Source organism: Globicephala melas, chromosome 1 (assembly GCF_963455315.2).
Source record: "Globicephala melas chromosome 1, mGloMel1.2, whole genome shotgun sequence".
Taxonomy (NCBI): Eukaryota; Metazoa; Chordata; class Mammalia; order Artiodactyla; family Delphinidae; genus Globicephala; species Globicephala melas.
This window is the reverse complement of record NC_083314.1, coordinates 175518866-175538120: the sequence shown is the minus strand read 5'-3', so window position 1 is coordinate 175538120 and position 19255 is coordinate 175518866. Positions and strand designations below refer to the sequence as shown.

General features: G+C 43.8%; 1 protein-coding gene across 2 annotated transcripts in view; it reads right to left on the bottom strand.

The window, feature by feature from the left end:
• Positions 1-250: 250 nt before the first annotated feature.
• FBXO42 (F-box protein 42) overlaps positions 251-19255 on the bottom strand; it is a 113395-nt gene continuing 94390 nt past the window's right edge. Inside the window, exons 5-10 of one of the 2 annotated variants that reach the window (XM_060310617.2) lie at positions 13316-13469; positions 12391-12501; positions 10943-11039; positions 10406-10462; positions 9396-9512; positions 251-8883 (exon numbers count right to left, since the gene is read on the bottom strand). In XM_060310617.2, coding sequence (XP_060166600.1) covers positions 7768-8883; positions 9396-9512; positions 10406-10462; positions 10943-11039; positions 12391-12501; positions 13316-13469 — 1652 coding nt within the window. In that variant the 3' untranslated portion in view covers positions 251-7767. The remainder of the gene's footprint in view (positions 8884-9395; positions 9513-10405; positions 10463-10942; positions 11040-12390; positions 12502-13315; positions 13470-19255) is intronic. The other variant, XM_030877198.3, reaches the window with a different exon arrangement.

Genomic DNA, 19255 nt, shown 5'->3' with positions numbered 1-19255 from the left:
CTGCAGCCTCTCTGGGAAGTTCTAAGTCCACAGAACCACGTCTCAAGAATTAAAAGGGCATATGGAGGTCCCTTGGTCTCATTATTGATCTGATGCATAAATCATCTCTGTCATCACCTCCCATACAATTTACCAGTCTCTGCTTGAATACTCCCATCAATAGTGAAATCATTACCTCATAAAGAATCCACAAGAATGCTGGACTGCTTTTGTCAATGGTATATTGTAGGGAGAAGGGGATAGTTACGGCCATTGAGAGCAGAAGGCAGACTTTAGCTGTAGATGCTCCCCTCTTCCCGGAAGAGGTAAGAAGGGTAAACCCCAGTCACCTGTGGTGACACTACAAGCAGACCAGCCTGCAGGATTTCAAGGTGATGCCTCCTGTACTACCTGGACCTGAGGCTACTCACAGCCTGGTCTTTCCCAGGTTCCCCGGATGAGGGTGATGTGAGGCAAAGTCTTAGGCTGAGGAGCCAGCTCAGGGTAGTAACAGCACTTGTAAGGCCTTTGTCTCCTTGTTGGAGTCAGTAATTCCTGCACTGCTTCCCCACAGGGCCGGCTGGAGAAGAGCTGTAGAGATGCGGGAAGCAGACAGGACAGTGTGGCATTGCCCTTTCACTGGCTGGGTGCTGTGATTCAGACGCAAATGTATACAGGCCTCTGGCCCTTTAGTACCCAGGGAAGTGGCCAGGGAGTACTGTGCTGGGACTGCACGGGACTGCTGGCTGCCAACTCCTGCAAGGCCTGGGATTGAGTCATGGCTCTTCTGTGCGCTGTGTTCTCCTTGACGTTAAGGTTTCTCCTCAAATTGGCAAGTTCCCTCCTCTCTGCTCCACACATCCTCTGACGTGGGGTCAATCACACTGCTATCTTCATGCTCTGACGCTTCCAGAGCAGGAGCCTGCTCATCAGTAGTTAGGAGCACGGCCCCTGGCACAGATGGACTGAGTTAGGAAGCTGTCAGGGAGCCTTATGGGACTGACCTATTCTGAAGGCTGGGCATGTGGGGTCTTCCCGGACCACCAATCACCACTAGCACCCAACCCACCGAACATCACCTCCTCTACAACATCCCATAGTCCGACTATCCAGGCAATGCTTGAATTCCTCCAGTGATGCCACACTGGTTCCTCTCATTTACGTAGAGCTCTGACAGTACAAAGTTCTTCCCAATGAGCCTTCTCTAGAGCTTCTACCTACTGGACCTTGTTTAGCCCAATAAAGCCATAAGGAGCAAGCCCAACCCTTCTGCAAGGGCAACTGTGGAAGCATCCGAAACAATCCTTCTATCCCTACCACCACCAAATCAGTACCTGCCAGCACATGGGCCCTCTGTACCCAAGACCCTTCCTCACACCATGGTCTAGTTTGCTATATGCCTCAAAGTACAGTAAACAGAACAGAGAGCATCAGACCACACGTTGTTAGAAATGGAAAAGTTTCATCTTGCAGCTTGGGAAACACAACTGTGCAGACAGGATGAGACCTGCAGGCTTACAGCACCTGAGCCTGGGATAAGGTTAACATTCAGTATGCACTGAATGAAAAGAACATAACGGTGCTTGGCACGAAGACCCAGGGTTATGAGAAACTGGCACATACTCAGCAAGTGGCTTCAGGGCTGTAGCCCCCCCCCCCAGGCTCCCACACGGGTGGGCAGACTCATGTCATCAGCCCCCAAATGATACTAAGTGTGCCTTTTTTTTTTTTATTACCTACATGAAAACTGGTGTCCTTCTCTTCCTTTATCCTTTAAATGTAGGAGACACAGGAAATTGACCTATATCTGATGGAATCTGACTTCTTCTGAATGTTTTTTAAAAATATTAATATATCTATTGCACAAGGAACACCTGTGGTTACTACAGAATACACATAAGCAAAAAAACCCTAAAATTAGCTATAATTCTACCACTTAGAAATAAGTCTGAAGTGGGTCTCTTGTAGACAGCATATACATGGGTCTTGTTTTTGTATCCATTCAGCAAGCCTGTGTCTTTTGGTTGGAGCATTTAATCCATTCACATTTAAGGTAATTATCGATATGTATGTTCCTATTACCATTTTCTTAATTGTTTTGGGTTTGTTTTTGTAGATCCTTTTCTTGTGTTTCCCACTTAGAGAAGTTCCTTTAGTATTTGTTGTAGAGCTGGTTTGGTGGTGCTGAATTCTCTTAGCTTTTGCTTGTCTGTAAAGCTTTTGATTTCTCCACCAAATCTGAATGATACCCTTGCCGGGTAGAGTAATCTTGGTTGTGGGTTCTTCCCTTTCATCACTTTAAATATATCTTGCCACTCCCTTCTGGCTTGTAGAGTTTCTGATGAGAAATCAGCTGTTAACCTTATGCGAGTTCCCTCGTATGTTATTTTTTGTTTTTCCCTTGCTGCTTTCAATAATTTTTCTTTGTCTTTAATTTTTGTCAATTTGATTACTACGTGTCTCAGCGTGTTGCTCCTTGGGTTTATCCTGTATGGGACTCGCTATGCTTCCTGGACTTGGGTGGCTATTTCCTTTCCCATGGTTAGGGAAGTTTTCAACTATATATAATCTCTTCAAATATTTTCTCTGGTCCTTTCTCTCTCTCTTCTCCTTCTGGGACCCCTATAATGCGAAAGTCTTTGCGTTTAATGTTGTCCCAGAGGTCTCTTAGGCTGTCTTCATTTCTTTTCATCCTTTTTTCTTTATTCTGTTCTGCAGCAGTGAATTCCACCATTCTGTCTTCCAGGTCACGTATCCGTTCTTCTGCCTCAGTTATTCTGCTATTGATTCCTTCCAGTGTAGTTTTCATTTCAGTTATTGTATTGTTCATCTGTTTGTTTGTTCTTTAATTCTTCTAGGTCTTTGTTAAACATTTCTTGCACCTTCTCGAACTTTGCCTCCGTTGTTTTCCCGAGATCCTGGATCATCTTCACTATAATTATTCTGAATTCTTTTTCTGGAAGGTTGCCTATCTCCACTTCATTTAGTTGCTTTTCTGGGGTTTTACCTTGTTCCTTCATCTGGTACATAGCCCTCTGCCTTTTCATCTTGTCTTTCTGTGAATGTGGTTTTTGTTCCACAGGCTGCAGGGCTGTAGTTCTTCTTGCTTCTGCTGTCTGCCCTCTGGTGGATGAGGCTATCTAAGAGGCTTGATGGGAGGGACTCCTAAGTGTGCCTTTGAATCCAGGCAGAATCCTTCACGAGCTAGAGGCTGAATTCAACTGGCAAACCAAAGAATAAAGTCCACAGGGAGACGAAACTACTGAGACCATTCTGACCTGATTGATGGCAGCAGCTGCTACGTACTGCTCTCAAGGCAAAAGCCTCAGGGGTTCTCATGGTGACATGTAAAAGACGACTCAGACAACTGTGGACATGCATAATCTTTAGTATGGCCATGCTCCTAACAGTTTACACACATTGCCCAGCACTTTCATTCAAGATCACGTATTTTCCTCAAGGGCTAATTATAAATAACAGCCACCACTTACTAAGCATTTATCATGTGCCAGGCACTGTGCTGGTGCTCTTCATATACAACTTCAATTAATCCTCATGATCCTATAAAATAGAAACTATATTTATAGATAGGAAACTTGTATCCAAGATTAAGTAGTAAATGGCGGAAGGCAGAATTAGCCACAGGCCTATAGGGCTCAGGCCTGTGTTCTGAACCCCCATTTGCTATGCTGTTTCAAGACCCGGAGGCCCCGTGTCCTCATCTTTGCTTAGGAGGCCAGTGATGGCGTAGATGTCATGCTGGTCCCTGGGCCTCTGCTCCAAGCTCATCACCTCTCTTGGGTCTCCAATGCAGGGTGGTACTGAGGCTCTGAAACACTGAGTCCTTCAAGCATGATGGAGAGAGCTGCTTTATTAAATGACGTCCTCATGGACGGGCAACCTCCTAGAGGAGGAGAATCTTTCCAACTACCTTGCTTCCAACTTCAATCTCCAATTGCTTTTCGTCACAGCTTGCTTTCTTTCATACTAATAAAACAGTTAAGACAATTCTATCCATTTTGTTTTATTTGTTAAACTGCTAAAAAGTCATTGGGGAAAACATAAACAAAAAATAAAATCGACAGAGATTTAAATATCAATGAAATCAAATCCACTTTTCATTCCTACACTGTTATGTGCCTAAAATGATCATCTCAGGGTAAGCCACCCAGGACCCCTGAGCTGTAGGGGAAACATCACTCACAGCACCAGCTTCGTCAGGGCACGACAGGTGTGCACTGACATGAACCCTGGTTGGTGGGAAGGGAGCAGAGGGAGGAGAGAGAGAGTACAGTGGAGCCAATGCCTAAGGGTTGCTTTCATTTGACAGTGAACATGGTGGAGGGAGCCACTTACTGGTGACCATGCAGAACATGCCTTCTGCAGTTCATGGGGAGGCTGCATGGGGTACAGGCTTTGAAGTTCGGCTTCCTTGCCCCTGGGTGTGTTCAGATCCTCCCCATTGACTTGTGCGCTGGTAAGAGACCACAGATAATGCAAAGCAGAGCACATCACCATACCAGGATCGTTACAAGGACAAGGACAGACAGACAAACCAACCAGGAATGTCACTCTGAAGAAGCAAAGCAGAAGGAAATCCAGAAAAATAAAGTGAAAGGAAAAGGAAGCATCCCTTTGTTCTCCATCAGCTGGTGGCTTTCTGTCCTCCAAAGTCAAGACTTCAGTTGCTTTTCTTTCTTCTTCCTCTTCTTCTATTTTAAAGAGTTTGGACACAGTTCCTAGGATAGTTCGTGGTTTCAGCTCTTGATAGAAAACTCAAACATTAAAATGAAATCAATCTCCAGAGGGCTGGGAGGAGAGTAAGCCCAGTATTGCCTTACAACTAAAATGTAAGCTTGTTTTGGTACCAAATGTGTGCTTCCAAATGTATGGTGGGTGGTGGTTTGTGGAACCCACCACCGAAGTGTAGCAGCAGGGCAGAAACATGAGCAAAAATACAGAACCCTCTCTGCTGCACAGCCTGCAAAATGAGAAAACAGGAAGCTCTGTTCAAGAGGACGGGAAGAGACTAAAATTCTCACGACGTCAATGAGGTGGCCAGTGGAGTCAATGTGACATGGGGGCTCTCAAAGGCACACTTGCAGGAATGGAAGGGGGTTAAAGCTTCAAGTAGAAACAAAATGTATTTTAAATACTTAAATATGGATAAATATTTACTTTAGGTGCTCCTGAGGGTTTAAAAAAATATTTTGCCTCATTTTCCTCAGTGAATTTTAAGACAAAGTCGGCATCATGTCAAAACCAGAGCTGTGGTTAAATCTGATCTGACTGAAGCATCCATGGCGCCGTGGAAACGGTCACCTCAGCTGAGACGCCTGAAGTTCCACTGCATGGGGCGGCTTCACAAGGGCCGGAGGAGACAGTCACCTTGACTATGTTGAGTCACTCTCCCAAGATACACGGCCACAACGCCCAGGAGCCACCAGGACCCACACCACCAGGTGCGGAAGAGGCAGATTCTTCTTCAAGAGCTGTAAACAGACAGTCTGGTTCCAAGTGGCGTGGGTAATACTGGGATGCCATGGAGTTCCGAGGAGCCAGGTTACTTTCTAAGAGAATCATCATCTCTGTTGCCTGCCTACTTGGGGAAAGTAGAAGGAATCAACAAGTTAACAGCTGGCTTAGGAAGGCCACAGGACAAAAGGAAAGATTACAAAGTTGAGATTCTGAACTTGCAGGCTTCCAAATACGTTATATTTAAGTAGGAACTGAGTTTGGAGGCACTGTCCATGCACAAATGCAATGTCATAAACAAGGTTCAGCAATAGCAGTAATGCCAAAATTGCTGATCTTCTAGGCTAGCTTTCTCTTGTGAATAAGGACCCCCACACGATCAGTCTTTGCCAAAGAAGGACTGGCAACAGGCCCAGAGCAGAGAGTCTGGAAAGCTAAGTGCTGAGCTCTGAGCAGTTGGACACCACAGTAAGTAGGCACATGGTAGTTTCCTCATCTAAGGGAGCACATAGAGCAGTTTCTGGAACACATACCCCTCCCCATGAGCTGGCCCTTTCCTGGGCTTGGCACCAGGGGCGCTTTCCCACCAAGACCACATTGTAGAGCTAATGGCTAGGGGAAAGGATTTAACATGACGTTAACAGGAGAAAACAGACTTATCAGACAGACTGCTAAGAGCTGGCTGAGAGCCAGGACCCAGGGCCAGCTGTAGCAGGCTTGCGCTTGGGAAATGCTAACAAGAAAAAGGGGAGTGTGGGGATGAGAAATGCCGTGTTTTGAAATTTAAACCCTAAAGGCAAAATAAAAATCCTCTTTCTACTGATGAGAAATCACCAAAAAAACCCACATTTAAGTGGTGCCAATGTCTCCTATGTCCAGGCCGTGGTTTAGAGACTGGTAACTTGTAATTTCCTGTGTCAACCAAAGAACATGCTCTGGTTGGTTACACCTTATCTCAGAAATGACATGAAAGTAAAAACCCAAGCCTTGTTTGGGTGACAGGTAAACATGACAATGACAAAGAAGGAGCTGCTCCCAAGGTCAGCCACGCATCAGAGAGGCCAAGCACATGATATTCAACCCAATCACCAGTCAACAGCCAGGCAGAAAAATGCGTGTCACAAACAAGGGCAAAAGTCATTTCTAGAAGGAACCGTTATTGGGATTCTCTCCCAAGATCCATTTCCACGTTCCATAAACATGGATGGGTGTGTCCAACGTGCTTTGGAAATAAAAAGAAGCCCGTAAGGTACAACAGTATCTTTTGATGCTTCAAGGATTTCTCATGATACTGGCATCTCAGAATTCCCTACTGGTCCCCTAGTGACACCAGAAAATGGATTCCAGAAATATTTCTAAGAGATTTCTCTGGGCACCCAAGCTTAATAAGAGAAAGTGCGAAAGGTTTTAGGGCTTAAAAAATCCACATATTAAAGAAAAAGAGGGAGGGAGGGAGGGAGAGAGGAAGGAGGGAAGAAAAGCAGCCTATAAATAGCAAAGGCAGCCTCTGAGGATCAGGTTTTAAGGGAAAGAAAAAGAGAACAAATGTGGTTTTTGGCAACTGCAACGAAATATGATTGTCAGAAAATTCCACAATCAGACACCAGAATGTTTTCTGAAACATGGAGAGAGCAAAAACCAATGGACACTAGGTGTTTCTGCATAAACTTTGTTTCACGATGATCCCGGCACACAAACGTGGAACAAAATCCCTTGTTGGGTAACTTTCCTCAGTCACAAAGAGCAGAATAGGGCCAGGCACAGGGCATTACTGCAAAGAGAAGTTTTCACAGGTCCTCTGCGGGCGGGGCAGGGCGGGGAGAAGAACAGTTTTCTACAGGTTACTTTTACCCTGCCAGCCCCTGAAGCACGGGAATCTGAAACCTCTAGTCGTGCATCTTACACATGCCCTCTCTTTTTCTAACTCTAAGAAGGCCAAATAAGATTTACAGGTGGCTCTTCAGTTTCTTTAGTAAGGTTCTGGTATTAATCTATTCCCTAAATTCTTGGTCTAGTTATCAGCAAAGTAGAAAAAGGCAGCACAGCCTCTGCTAAAACACAGCAACAATTTTATCTGAACCAGGACGGAGATCTCTCCCTCTTTGTAAACAGAGTTGGCTATATAATATATATTTATATAATTCTTTTCTTAATGGAGATTTGATCCCAGCCTGGAGTGAGTGAGGTTGGGAATTGGGGTTTGGTTTATGAGAGTAATTTTGTCCCTTGTTTTCTCAATTCTCAGTCCAAATGCTTGCACGCTGGAAAATTCCAAATTAAAAGCCACAGGAAGGGAAAGGGGTTTAGAACATATTATCTCTTTGCTCGCACAAAGTACAAGGCGTTTGTTTTTGGATAGTACTTCACATTCTGCTTCTTGTCCATGAGTCCTCCAAATATGATGAGTTCGCCCCTGCCTTGTACCACTGTATGCAGGCTGGTTTCGGGAGGTCCAACCACAGAACTGCTGTTAAATACTTTCCATTTGACTCGCCCCTTCTCCTTGGTGTCTTTAATGTCCAGCACGTACATTTGCATGGGCTTGCAGTTCATACTCTGGTACAAGGGTTTGCCAACATTTAGGGACTGTGGAGGGTGGTGGCCCAGGCGCCGGGCAATGGGAGGTAAGGAATGTCCATCTCCTTGGGCAGGCCCTGGGCGGGGAACGGGCACTGTTTCTCCACTGCTCAGGTTCTGGCTCCCAGGGGAGCCTGGAGAAGACCCCAGAGGAGGACTTAGTGCTGCGGAGGCTGGGGGGCCTTTGGACGACATTGCTTTGATGGCTTCTAGGCTCCGACGCAGGGCACCTGGGGAAACTGCTCCTGCAAGGGCACTGGCCACGTGCGGTGGGGTATGCACACCATTTGTCTGTTCAGGAGGGTGTCTCAAACTTCCCCCAACTGTTCTGCTGTCCACACCATCCATGTGACTGCTACTGGAAGCAGGTTTCGGATCCCAGTTCAGATCCATTGATCCCAATCTTAGATCTTTCTGATCTGGTAGTGACCCTCGTCGGGGGGCCAAAGAAAGTCCCATTTTTAGGTCATATCCTTCAGTGGTAGATGGAGTGCTAGGAGATATAGCCTGTACAGGACTGTCCAAGGAAGAGCCACCTACAGCTGCTGATCCTGGAGATAAGTTCCCACCATTGAGGATGGGAGAGCCATCGCCTCTGGCTGGGGAAAGGCTTCCTTCTCGGGAACTTGAGGGGGTCTGTCTTTGCGCTCTGGGCCTCAGTGTTCCCCAGCGGCCGTTAACACAGGGAGCTTCATCCATACTCCTTACCGGAGACTGAGAGCGGTATTCTCGAGGTTCGGGAACTAGGGCTGGAGGAGTGGCACTGATAGGTGATGGGCGAGAGTTCAAACTGGGGCTGAGTGGGGCTCGCCCACTAGGAGCCTGGCTGAAGACCACCACGCACTGCCCTACCTGGAAGACAAAAAACCTGTGCTCAGTTCTGATCACTCATTTAACCATCAAACATTTTATCATGAGCATCTGGGATGTGCCACGTGTTTTGTAGGTACCTGAGATGTAGAGGTGAAAAGATTGCAGTCTGCCCTCTAGGCTAGATGTGGGGATAGATGGGAACAATTTGTTGCTACAGGGAGACATGTGCTACCATTTGAATTATCTCTACAGAATAGGGGTAGAGTGGAGGAAGGAATCAAGTATTTGTTTGGGGGACCCTGGGGCAAGTTTTAGAGACAAAGAGATGCTTAAACCTGGGGCGTAAAGGATAAGTGGGGCCCATGTTAAGTTTTTCCATCTAGTGGCTCATGTATGTGAGAAATACCCAAAAAGCTATGGTCAATGTCCACCTCTTTTGTGACATCAAGGGGTTTTCAATTTCCATACAAAGTTGCTTGGAAATCTGATGAGTTAATTTGGCTTTAGAGTTTAGGACTCTCCTTCTGCTGGCCTGTCAGCTCCCTACTTACTCGGCAAGCTGGATGGCACCACAGTTCTGGGGCCCCATGGTCTTCATTTTCCACCTTGAGTGGTTGCCAGGCCCAGGGACCTGAGTGCATGTGCAACAACCAAGCATCCTTGAACAGCTGTAAGAGAAGCACCAACAACAGGACTCAGGTGTGCTACATGTCACAAAACACACACACACACAGAGCTGGAATCTCAAAGTTGTGCTGCCTGTCATAGAGTGTGTGAATTCTTCAGAAAGAATAGCAAAATCTCTAGCCATTCATTCATTCATATATTACCACTGGCCTGGCACGTGAAATTGTACTTGTGACCCCATGAATCAATTTTAAGTGGTTTTGAATTTTGCCTGTGGTTTTATGTGTGTATGTGTATCTGTGTGTGTGTACACTGATGAAAGGGTAGATAATATATATCCAGCATGTCTGAATCTGCATTCTTTTTTTTTTTTTTGCGGTACGTGGGCCTCTCACTGCTGTGGCCTCTCCCGTCGCGGAGCACAGGCTCCAGATGCACAGGCTCAGCGGCCATGGCCCACGGGCCCAGCCGCTCCGCGGCACGTGGGATCCTCCCGGACCAGGGCACGAACCCATGTCCCCTGCATCGGCAGGCGGACTCTCAATCACTGTGCCACCAGGGAAGCCCTGAATCTGCATTCTTAAATAAATTCCATGTGAACTCTGGCCATTATCCACCTGCTTTTCTGTCCCACCCATCCTTGAAAAAATGACAGCAGCAAACCTTATAGCCCAAAGACTAAGTGGGAGTTAGGAAGACTTTAGATATGAATATTCAATAGATGAATGTTTCTGATGAAAAGCTTCCCTCCGCAAAAAGAGAGTGGAGAAGAAGGCCAGAAAACACAAAGGCTACATACCCAAAGTGGAAAAGGTATTTTCTAAATAAAAATGCTACAGAAATGGCCTTGTACACTTTTACAAGATGAGACGGGGAAGCAAGTTTTGAATGCTTAGCAGCATGTGCATGGGAACGCCATACCAGCAATACTCACAGCATTGGGACCACCACACCCTCCAAGGATTAAAATAGTTGCATCATCTATGACAATCTGGGGAGATGAAGAAATTTAAAATAAACCTACAAAGACACAGGCATCTGACCTCCTACACTTCAGTGGTAAATGAAAATAGTCTACTCAGCTCCCAAATGAGAGTATTCTATTTACCATAAGATCTCCATTACCCAAACCATGTCAATTCTGATCCTTGTAAACAAATTACTGATGATTCACCTGAATGGATTCTTTGTTGATCAAACATTATTAACATGAGAGTGCCAACCACATAAAATGCAGGTTCTCTTGAAAAATAGAAAAGCAAAGTAAATGCTTTCAGGAGAGGCATAATATAAAGCCAACAAAAATAATGATAACCCATTAGAAGTTGAAAAATAAATACCAGCAAGAAAGAATGATAAATTCTCTTTGGCTTATGTATGTTGGCATCTTACCTGCCTCCCTCCTCCCTCTCCTGTCCTAACTGAAAGATGCTACAGTGTTTGCTGAATAGTTATTTTAATTTCTGAGCACCTGAGATTGGCCACCTCGAGGATGAGGACTAGGGCCAGAGATGTTCGGCTTGGACCACGCCCACTGCTCGAGGTCAAGGACCCAGACGTCGTTGCTCCTATAAGACAAGGACAAAAGAATGAAGCAGTTGGGAGCTCTCAGGGACCACAAGAACTGATATAAATGAAGTTACATTCATAAGGATGCCCCCCAAGAGTGCCATGCTCATAGCTAGCACTCAACTATATTTTTCTTCTCCTCCTTTCCCTGGAAAGGAGAGCTTCAAACCTTTGCTCTTTCCATTGACCCATAAGGCCTCATTTGAGTCATGTCTGTAGCCAAACAATAATACCTAAAGTTAGAGTTAATTAATTGGTGATAGCAGGAAATAGATACTAGTCATGATACAGTCTTTCAAAGGCAAAACCCACAAGGAAGAGAAAAAAATGTCCAGGAGATAAAGATTTATTGACTTTGGCTTTATCTCCTTTGTCCAGGAGATAAAGATTTATTGACTTTGGCTACAAAAGGTAATTTCACCATGGCTAATGAAAGCTGCAGTTTGATCAAGGACAAATTGGCATCTCCAACCCTCAAGGGACCAGTATGGCACGGACAGACTCCTAAATGGCAGTCTCTATTTTACGGTCCCCTCTCTATGGTCAGTTATTCACACACAGAAACACAGGAGTAAGGGCTCCAATACCTTAAGCCCTAAACCCTCTCATCTGGAGGGTAGAGCTCACATTGTCTCCTCCATACCGTTTTAAAATAAGAAGATGGAAAGTACCCTGAGGGGGAACAGGGTTGGATCTGGAATGGTTTTATTGCTGACAGCTCATCAACTTCCATTTCAAAGCACAGAGGAAACGACCGCTACTGGTGCTAACGCTGAAGCAGATACACAGTGATTCAGACAGACTGCTCTGGGTCTGGCCTGGGCTGGCCAGTCGTGGCCAGAGGTGGAGGGCAGTGGGCAGGGAGAACCACCTCACAGGGGATGTCAGGCCTGATACAGTTTTCTTGCTCCTACCCATGCCCTCAATCCATCCTATTTGGAGAGTGAACCATTTCCACCTGTCCTGTCAATCTACCTCTCTCCTTCTCTAAAGCTGGGCCATAAAGGAGAAGAAGGAAAAGTACTCTGCTTCCTGGAGGGTGGCCTTCTGTAGGCACAGGTAGAAACAGACAAGGCGGAGGCCCCATCAGAACTTGATCCCACTGAACTGAACCACATATCAAGCAAAGCAGAGATTCTACATAGCCCTGATTCTATGGAGCAAGTTTTTCAACTTATTGGTCTATGACTAGAATCAAAAAATGGAATACTAGGGGGTGAGATAATTATTGGATTAATTAGAACCATGCTCAGGAGTACTGACCCTGACTAGTTTTACTTTTCTGACCTAGTTTACTTTTCCGGGAGTATTTACGTTCAGGTTGACAGCGAGCAAACCAAATATACTTACATCTGCCGGGATCCTAGGGAGCCACCAAAGACAATCATTTTATCGTCTATCACACAAGAAGAATGCCCAGCCATGGGAGGTGGGCCATGGGTTGTCACAATGCAGTTCCACCTAATATAGAAAGACAGGAGGAAGCCAAGAAGTCAGCCCCTCTGCTTCTGGTCTTATGTGTTTAAGGTGGAAAACAGTAAGCAGGCATCCATTTAAAATGACAATCCTATCACCTTCAGTAGAGAAACTGTTAGGATAATAAATGGAGGATGCCACAAGGTATTTATGCCTTTTCTACGAATCTGCTAGCGTCACGTACACGTTCAGCTTCTCAATGTGTGTGGCTGGAGGTAGAGTGATGAGAAAACAATGACAAGGGATCCCACTATGGTTCCTTAGCTGCTTCGGACTAGTTTGCTGAAGGAACACCACCTGCTATTTCTGCCTAGAGGCCTGATCTGATCAGTGGCGGCCGCCAAGAGCCCTGTACTAAGTAGTCCATTACAAGGAACAGAGGTTACTGTCATTTAAAAAAGACAAGTTTGTAAAACAACTGGGAGTCAGTCTTGGGGACAAAGCAGGGAGTAAAGAATCATCTGGGTCCACAGCACTCCTGGGGAGTCAGTAGCCAAAGCTGAAGAGCTCTCTATTCTTCAACTGTCTCATTCATTTTTCTTGGAAGAGGAATAAATGTCTTCTACATTTTCTCTTTGGAATAAGCATTCTTAACTTCAAGTTTTAAGGGGGTCCTGTAAACCCTCTGAAACTGTAGGCAAAATCTGTGCATATGTAAAAATTTTGTTTTTCTGGGAAAAGAGTCCAAAGCTTTCATCAAATTCTCAAAGAGATTCCTGGACACACAAAAAAAGGTAAGGAATCCAAACATTTTAAATCTTCTGCTCCAGATTGAAAGGATCTTATCCTTGTGGCTTACCAGTTTTTAGACGGTGAGTAAGTATGTATTTCATCAAAGAACCTCTCTGGTTGGTGTAGGGGGTAAGGGCTTGGCCGTGTCCAACCACCAAACAGCACCAGCAGGTCCTTGTATACAACCAGAGTCGCGCCAGCTTTGGGGGAAGGATAGGACCCTGGGAGAAGTCAATAACAGCATGGTTAGGATTCAGGGCCTCACAAAAAACCGTAAGTAGGCTGTCTATAGATCACCTTTTCCTGGAAGAGTGGCAAAACAGGAACCAATACTACAAAGCATAAGGGAGAGGAGGAGACAAAACTGGGTTTGCAGGTCTGAGAGAAAACCATCCCCAATTTATACGTCTTTTATAACTGAAGTAAAGAAACCTGAATTAGAGGAAAGTTACTTAGTCTCTCTCAGGCTTAGTTTGCTCACCTGAAATTAGGGATGAGCGTATATATCTCATAAGGTGGTTTTGAGTATTAAACAGTATATTCAAAGCACCTAGCACAGTGCCGGGCACATAGCAGGTACTCAATAAATGTTGACTCTCCTGTCCGTCCCTTCAATAAGCTTAACAGAGATCACAAACGAAAGCATGTAAAGGATCCGGGGAGGAGTATATATAAGGCTAGATACAACTTAAAAATAACTGCTGCTAACAAACATAGGTTAAAAAAAAAAAAAAAAAAAGGAGGCAGAATGCAGTTCTCATTTGTCCTATAAGTCAAATGTTAACATAGTGACCTTTGGGCCCCTAGCTATGGGCCTCACTAGCACAATGGAAGCGGACTTTCAAGGCTTGATATGAAAGCATTCCAATGAAACTGCAGCCAAGAGTGGCTACTAAGGCCCTCCAGGCTGGACCTCTGAGCCATGATTTCACATTTCAAAACAATAGAAATCTGGCTTACGCTGGAAAACTTTATGGCTAACAAATGTCCCACAGGAGCATCATTTGTCAGAGCTTCTTGTCTTTGACACAATAACTATTTCTCCCAATCTCTTACTCTACCTGCCACCTTTAGTTTGCTTAAGACCAAAGTAATTTGTCTCATCCAGTATTTACTAATACTGGAATAATTAAAAAGAATTTTTGTTGTTGTTAAAGCTACAGGATCTATTTTTCAAAGGAAATCTTAAGCAGAAAGAAGCCCAGCAGTATATTAACATGATAGCTGTTGAGGTGCTCCAATTTAAGTGGATAACTTGGCCTCCCCCTTCAGCAAGGGGTATGGGAACACAGTTTGAAAAGCCCTACTCAGTCTGCTTTAATGGTGTCGATTACACAGTCCTGAGGTTGAGAAGGTGAAGAAGAGGACTGTCTTCCCTGGGATGCAACTTAAGAGTAACAACATGAGGAAAGTCCCTGGCAGTTTAGCGGTTAGGACTCTGTGCTCTCATTGCTGAGGGCCTGGGTTTAACTCCTGGTCAGGGAACTAAGATCCCACAAGCCTCGTGATGTGGTTAAAAAAAAAAAAAAAAAAGGAGTAACAACATGATTTACTAGGAAGGTACTGGCACTCAGAATATGGAGTGAGCATCAGATATTTTGAATACTTTTCTAATAGAACACACATCAATCCAGACCAGGATCTGACCACAGAAACAAGTCTTCTCTAGGAATGGTTCTTGCTGAGACACTAGGTGAAGTATTCCATGAGTCACTTCTTGCTATCCTCATATCTCACAGGAATCACGACTAAGGGGGCTACTCATGATATGTTGTCTTTCATACAATCTCATGATTTCTGGTTAAAAACTTTTGCCCTCCTAGGAGGAAGCCTCCTAGCCCAACTAGAAAGCCTAACTAATACAACAGTCTAGTTAAAATGCTAGTGTTACCCCCAAATGATTTAATTTGTGAAATACCAAACAAAGCTTCAAGTTCTTGCCCCTACTTTGGAACTCCTAAGTACTGTGAAAAAGTTGGAAAAAGCTAATAAAATATGTAACAGACTTCAGCAGAGTAGTAGCTTAAAAACTTTCCAGACTAAAATTTGGATTTGAATTTGAGATACTGGAAATCCCAGCTTTTAAATTGAGTGTATAAAGTGAAGAAGCAGAGAATTCCCTGGTGGTCCAGTGGTTAGGATTCTGTGCTTTCACTGCCAAGGGCCCAGGTTCTATCCCTGGTTGTTGAACTAAGATCCCGCAAGCGGCAAGGTGCACCCTCCCCCCACAGAAAAGTGAAGCAGCATACCAAGGTTCCCCCAATAAGCAAAACATGGAAACAAACAAAAATAGGATTTTTAACTTAAAATGAGCAGTTTGTATCAAAAAAGTTTAAGTGCATATGCTTTGAATCAGAAATTCCATTTCTAGGGATTAATCTAACAAGATAGCTGGGCAAATGAAAAAAGAAAAGATACAAGGATGCTTATTTGCAGTGTTTAAACAGATCAAGGAATATCCATATAAAAGAGTGGTTGGGAAAATTAAATGACTTAAATCACATAATGCATTTAGGACAGTGCCTGGTATTGTTATTATCATTGCTAAAGCAAATTAATACGACGTTAATACCAGGTCAATTGGCCACAGACATCTGATAGTACTGCTTTCTACACGGCACAAAGTTTATGAGAACAGAACTGAACTGGTGGACATATTTAACTACTACAATATGATTACAGTATTCCTGGCAGAGTAACTATTTAGCTCAAGAAAGTACAATAGAAATGAAATTGTAACTGATGCTACATGATATGAAAAGGAGGTCTTCCCAAGTCCCAGAAGGGTAACTCAAATATACCGAACTATGATTTGGAAACAAAAACCAATGGTTAACATGATAAGACTAGTTAGGGTTTGCTCTTTCATGTGTACTATGTATTTCCTATAATATCTTTTGAAATAAATTACCAATACTTTACGAGGCAAGGCAAACCAATGTTTACCACTGCTGGGTGTAAAGAGATTACAAATGTAGTGTGAGAATACATACCTCTTAAGGGGAAAAACTAGTCATAGAATCAAAAAGAGTGTTTGTAAAACATAACAACATGTAAAATCAAACCCAAGTAAAGACTATACTTTAGACCTGCATGCCCAACACAGGCACCGTTTAGCCACATGTGCTAGTGACTACTGAACTGGAAAGTACAGATACACAACATTTCCAGCATTACAGAGACAGTACTACTCTAGACAAACGATTTTAACTTTCTAAATTCTATGCCTATGTTCACAGGGTATGGGGAAGGTGGTAAGGATGGATGGGTGACCTGACTGACTTTTAAGAGAAATTACAATTACTGCTACTTAAAACTATTACTGGGACTTCCCTGGTGGTGCAGTGGTTAAGAATTTGCCTGCCAATGCAAGGGACACGGGTTTGAGCCCTGGTCCGGGAAGTTGCCACATGCCGCAGAGCAACTAAGCCCGTGTGCCACAACTACCGAGCCCATGTGCCACAACTACTGAAGCCCGTGTGCCACAACTACTGAAGCCCATGCGCCTAGAGCCCATGCTCTGCAACAAGAGAAGCCACTGCAATGAGAAACCCGTGCACCACAATGAAGAGTAGCCCACACTTGCTGCAACTACAGAAGGCCTGTGTGCAGCAACGAAGACCCAACGCAGACAAAAATAAAATTAATTAATAAAAAATAAAGTTAAAAGACTTTTAAAAAGCCTATTACTACTGCTACTAATGATAATGACTAATATTTACTGAGCATTTATTATATGCTAAGCACATTTCTAAGTACTCTGCATGTATTAAGTAATTTAATCCTTCCAAAACTCTAGTTTTACCTCCATTTTATGTTTTTTTTGTTTTTGGCCATACCACACAACATGTGGGATCTTAGTTCCCAGACCAGGGATCAAACCCGTGCCCACTGCAGTGGAGGTGTGGAGTCTTAACCACTGGACCACCAAAGAAGTTCCTTTATTTTCATTTTACAGATGAGAATACTGAGGCATAGCTTATACTCATTCTCTAGATTGTTCTTCATGCACACAGATACATTCCTTCTGAGTAGTTACCACAGACAAGTCAGGCACGTCAAAAGGTCTGAGTGTTTCAAAGCTAAAAAAGTTCTTTCCTAAATCTTTTTTTTTTAAGTTCCTTTGTATTAAAAAAATTTTTTTAATTGAAATATAGTTGATTTACAACCTAAATCTTTAGTTTCTTTCTTTCTTTCTTTTTTTCTTTCTTTCTTCCTTCCTTCTTCCTCCCTCCATTCTTCCTTCCTTCCTTCCTCCCTCCCTTCCTCCCTCCCTCTCTCCCTCCCTCCCTCTCTCTCTCTCTCCCTCCCTCCCTCTCTCTCTCTCCCTCCCTCCCTCTCTCTCTCTCCCTCTCTCCCTTTCTCTCTCTCTCTCTCTCTCTCTCTCTTTCTCTCTTTCTCTCTTTCTTTCTTTCTGTGGGCCTCTCACTGTTGTGGCCTCTCCCGTTGTGGAGCACAGGCTCTGGACGCGCAGGCTCAGCGGCCATGGCTCACGGGCCCAGCCGCTCCGCAGCATGTGGGATCTTCCCGGACCAGGGCACGAACCCACGTCCCCTGCATCAGCAGGCGGACTCTCAACCACTGCGCCACCAGGGAAGCCCTACAACCTAAATCTTAATTAATTAAAGCCACAGACCTAGAACAGACAGAGAGATAAGTAAATTGAACAGAAGGCTATTCTTAGGATCTCTTTTCCACAAGGCTCTGGGTCACACTCTACCTCTAATATAGACAGGACCCTTTATTTGTTCTCCAGGCTGTCCAAAGAAAGTAAACTGGGACCAGTGACAATGATAAATCAATCCTTAAGGATTATCTTAAATAAGGGCTTCCTGAAATGACTTCTCAAATATCAAATTCTCAAAAAATTTCCCTCTACTCCTTATCCAAAGAAGTAGGAGAATCCTCTCATCCAAAATTTCCAAGGTCTGTTTTGTCACATATGGAAGCTTTAATTTCAGCATCATACTATCTTGACAGCTATACAGAGTCATACTGAAAAGTTAAATTGTGCTTCTCCACCTCAATTTATAAGGAAAGTGGGGGGAAAATTACCCTACAGGAACAAATGAAGCAGGGGGGAGGGAGGGCACAGAATTCAACATACAACCTCTGTACAGTTGGTGCAGCAACAAGAGGTCAAAGACACTGGTGTGTCAAATTTTCTGTGACCCAATCATGCACGTAATGCTTACATTATTTGTTGCAAATTGGATACTTTAAAATTCCTGTTACTTGAAGAAATCAATATTGTAAAGCCTTTGCCAAGAGCCCCTAATTTTATCATTTTTAAAATTTACATATTTCCTATTTTGAATTTGTTTAAAGCAAAGGGTCTTCAATTCCCCTCCCAATTATCTTAATGCAAGGTCCACAAATGAATTAAATTTATGGTGAGATCAGAGACTGCAGAGGTCAATGAATTTTGGCAATTTCTGTATCTTAAAGAATAAACAGTCTATTTATCCGAGTTCTGGAAAGCAAACAATATCTTTACCAGAATTCTCAGAAAAACAAGAAAACTCATTTTCAAATTACATACCTTTATTTGTTGTTTTAAAGTTCCAAGAAAAGCAAGTTATGTAAAGAGTAGTATTTATAAACTTTATTAAAAAACAAACAAACAAACAAAATGACTATACGTTATTGGGCAAGGAAAGTAACTTTTATATGGACTATGCCTAGATAAAATATCAGGTCCTAAACTTTGAAGAACTACACCTATGTGCAAGCAATTCATTCCACACAGTAGCTAGAATGACATCACATGGTTGTTTAACACACCCACCTGTGACATTAGAGAGGGGATGAGTCACTGGAAATCTTGTACAGTATAGGGCAGTCTGACAACAGAAGACCTTCCACAGTTAAAAGGCCCATCATCATCACGGTGACATATGATAAAATAAATACCCTTCCTTCAAGAAAACTTATAAGTGGAGGTTTTCTACTCATTAGGACCTTTCTCGGCCTGCCTTCAAAATATGAGGTCACTGGGGCTCTAGAC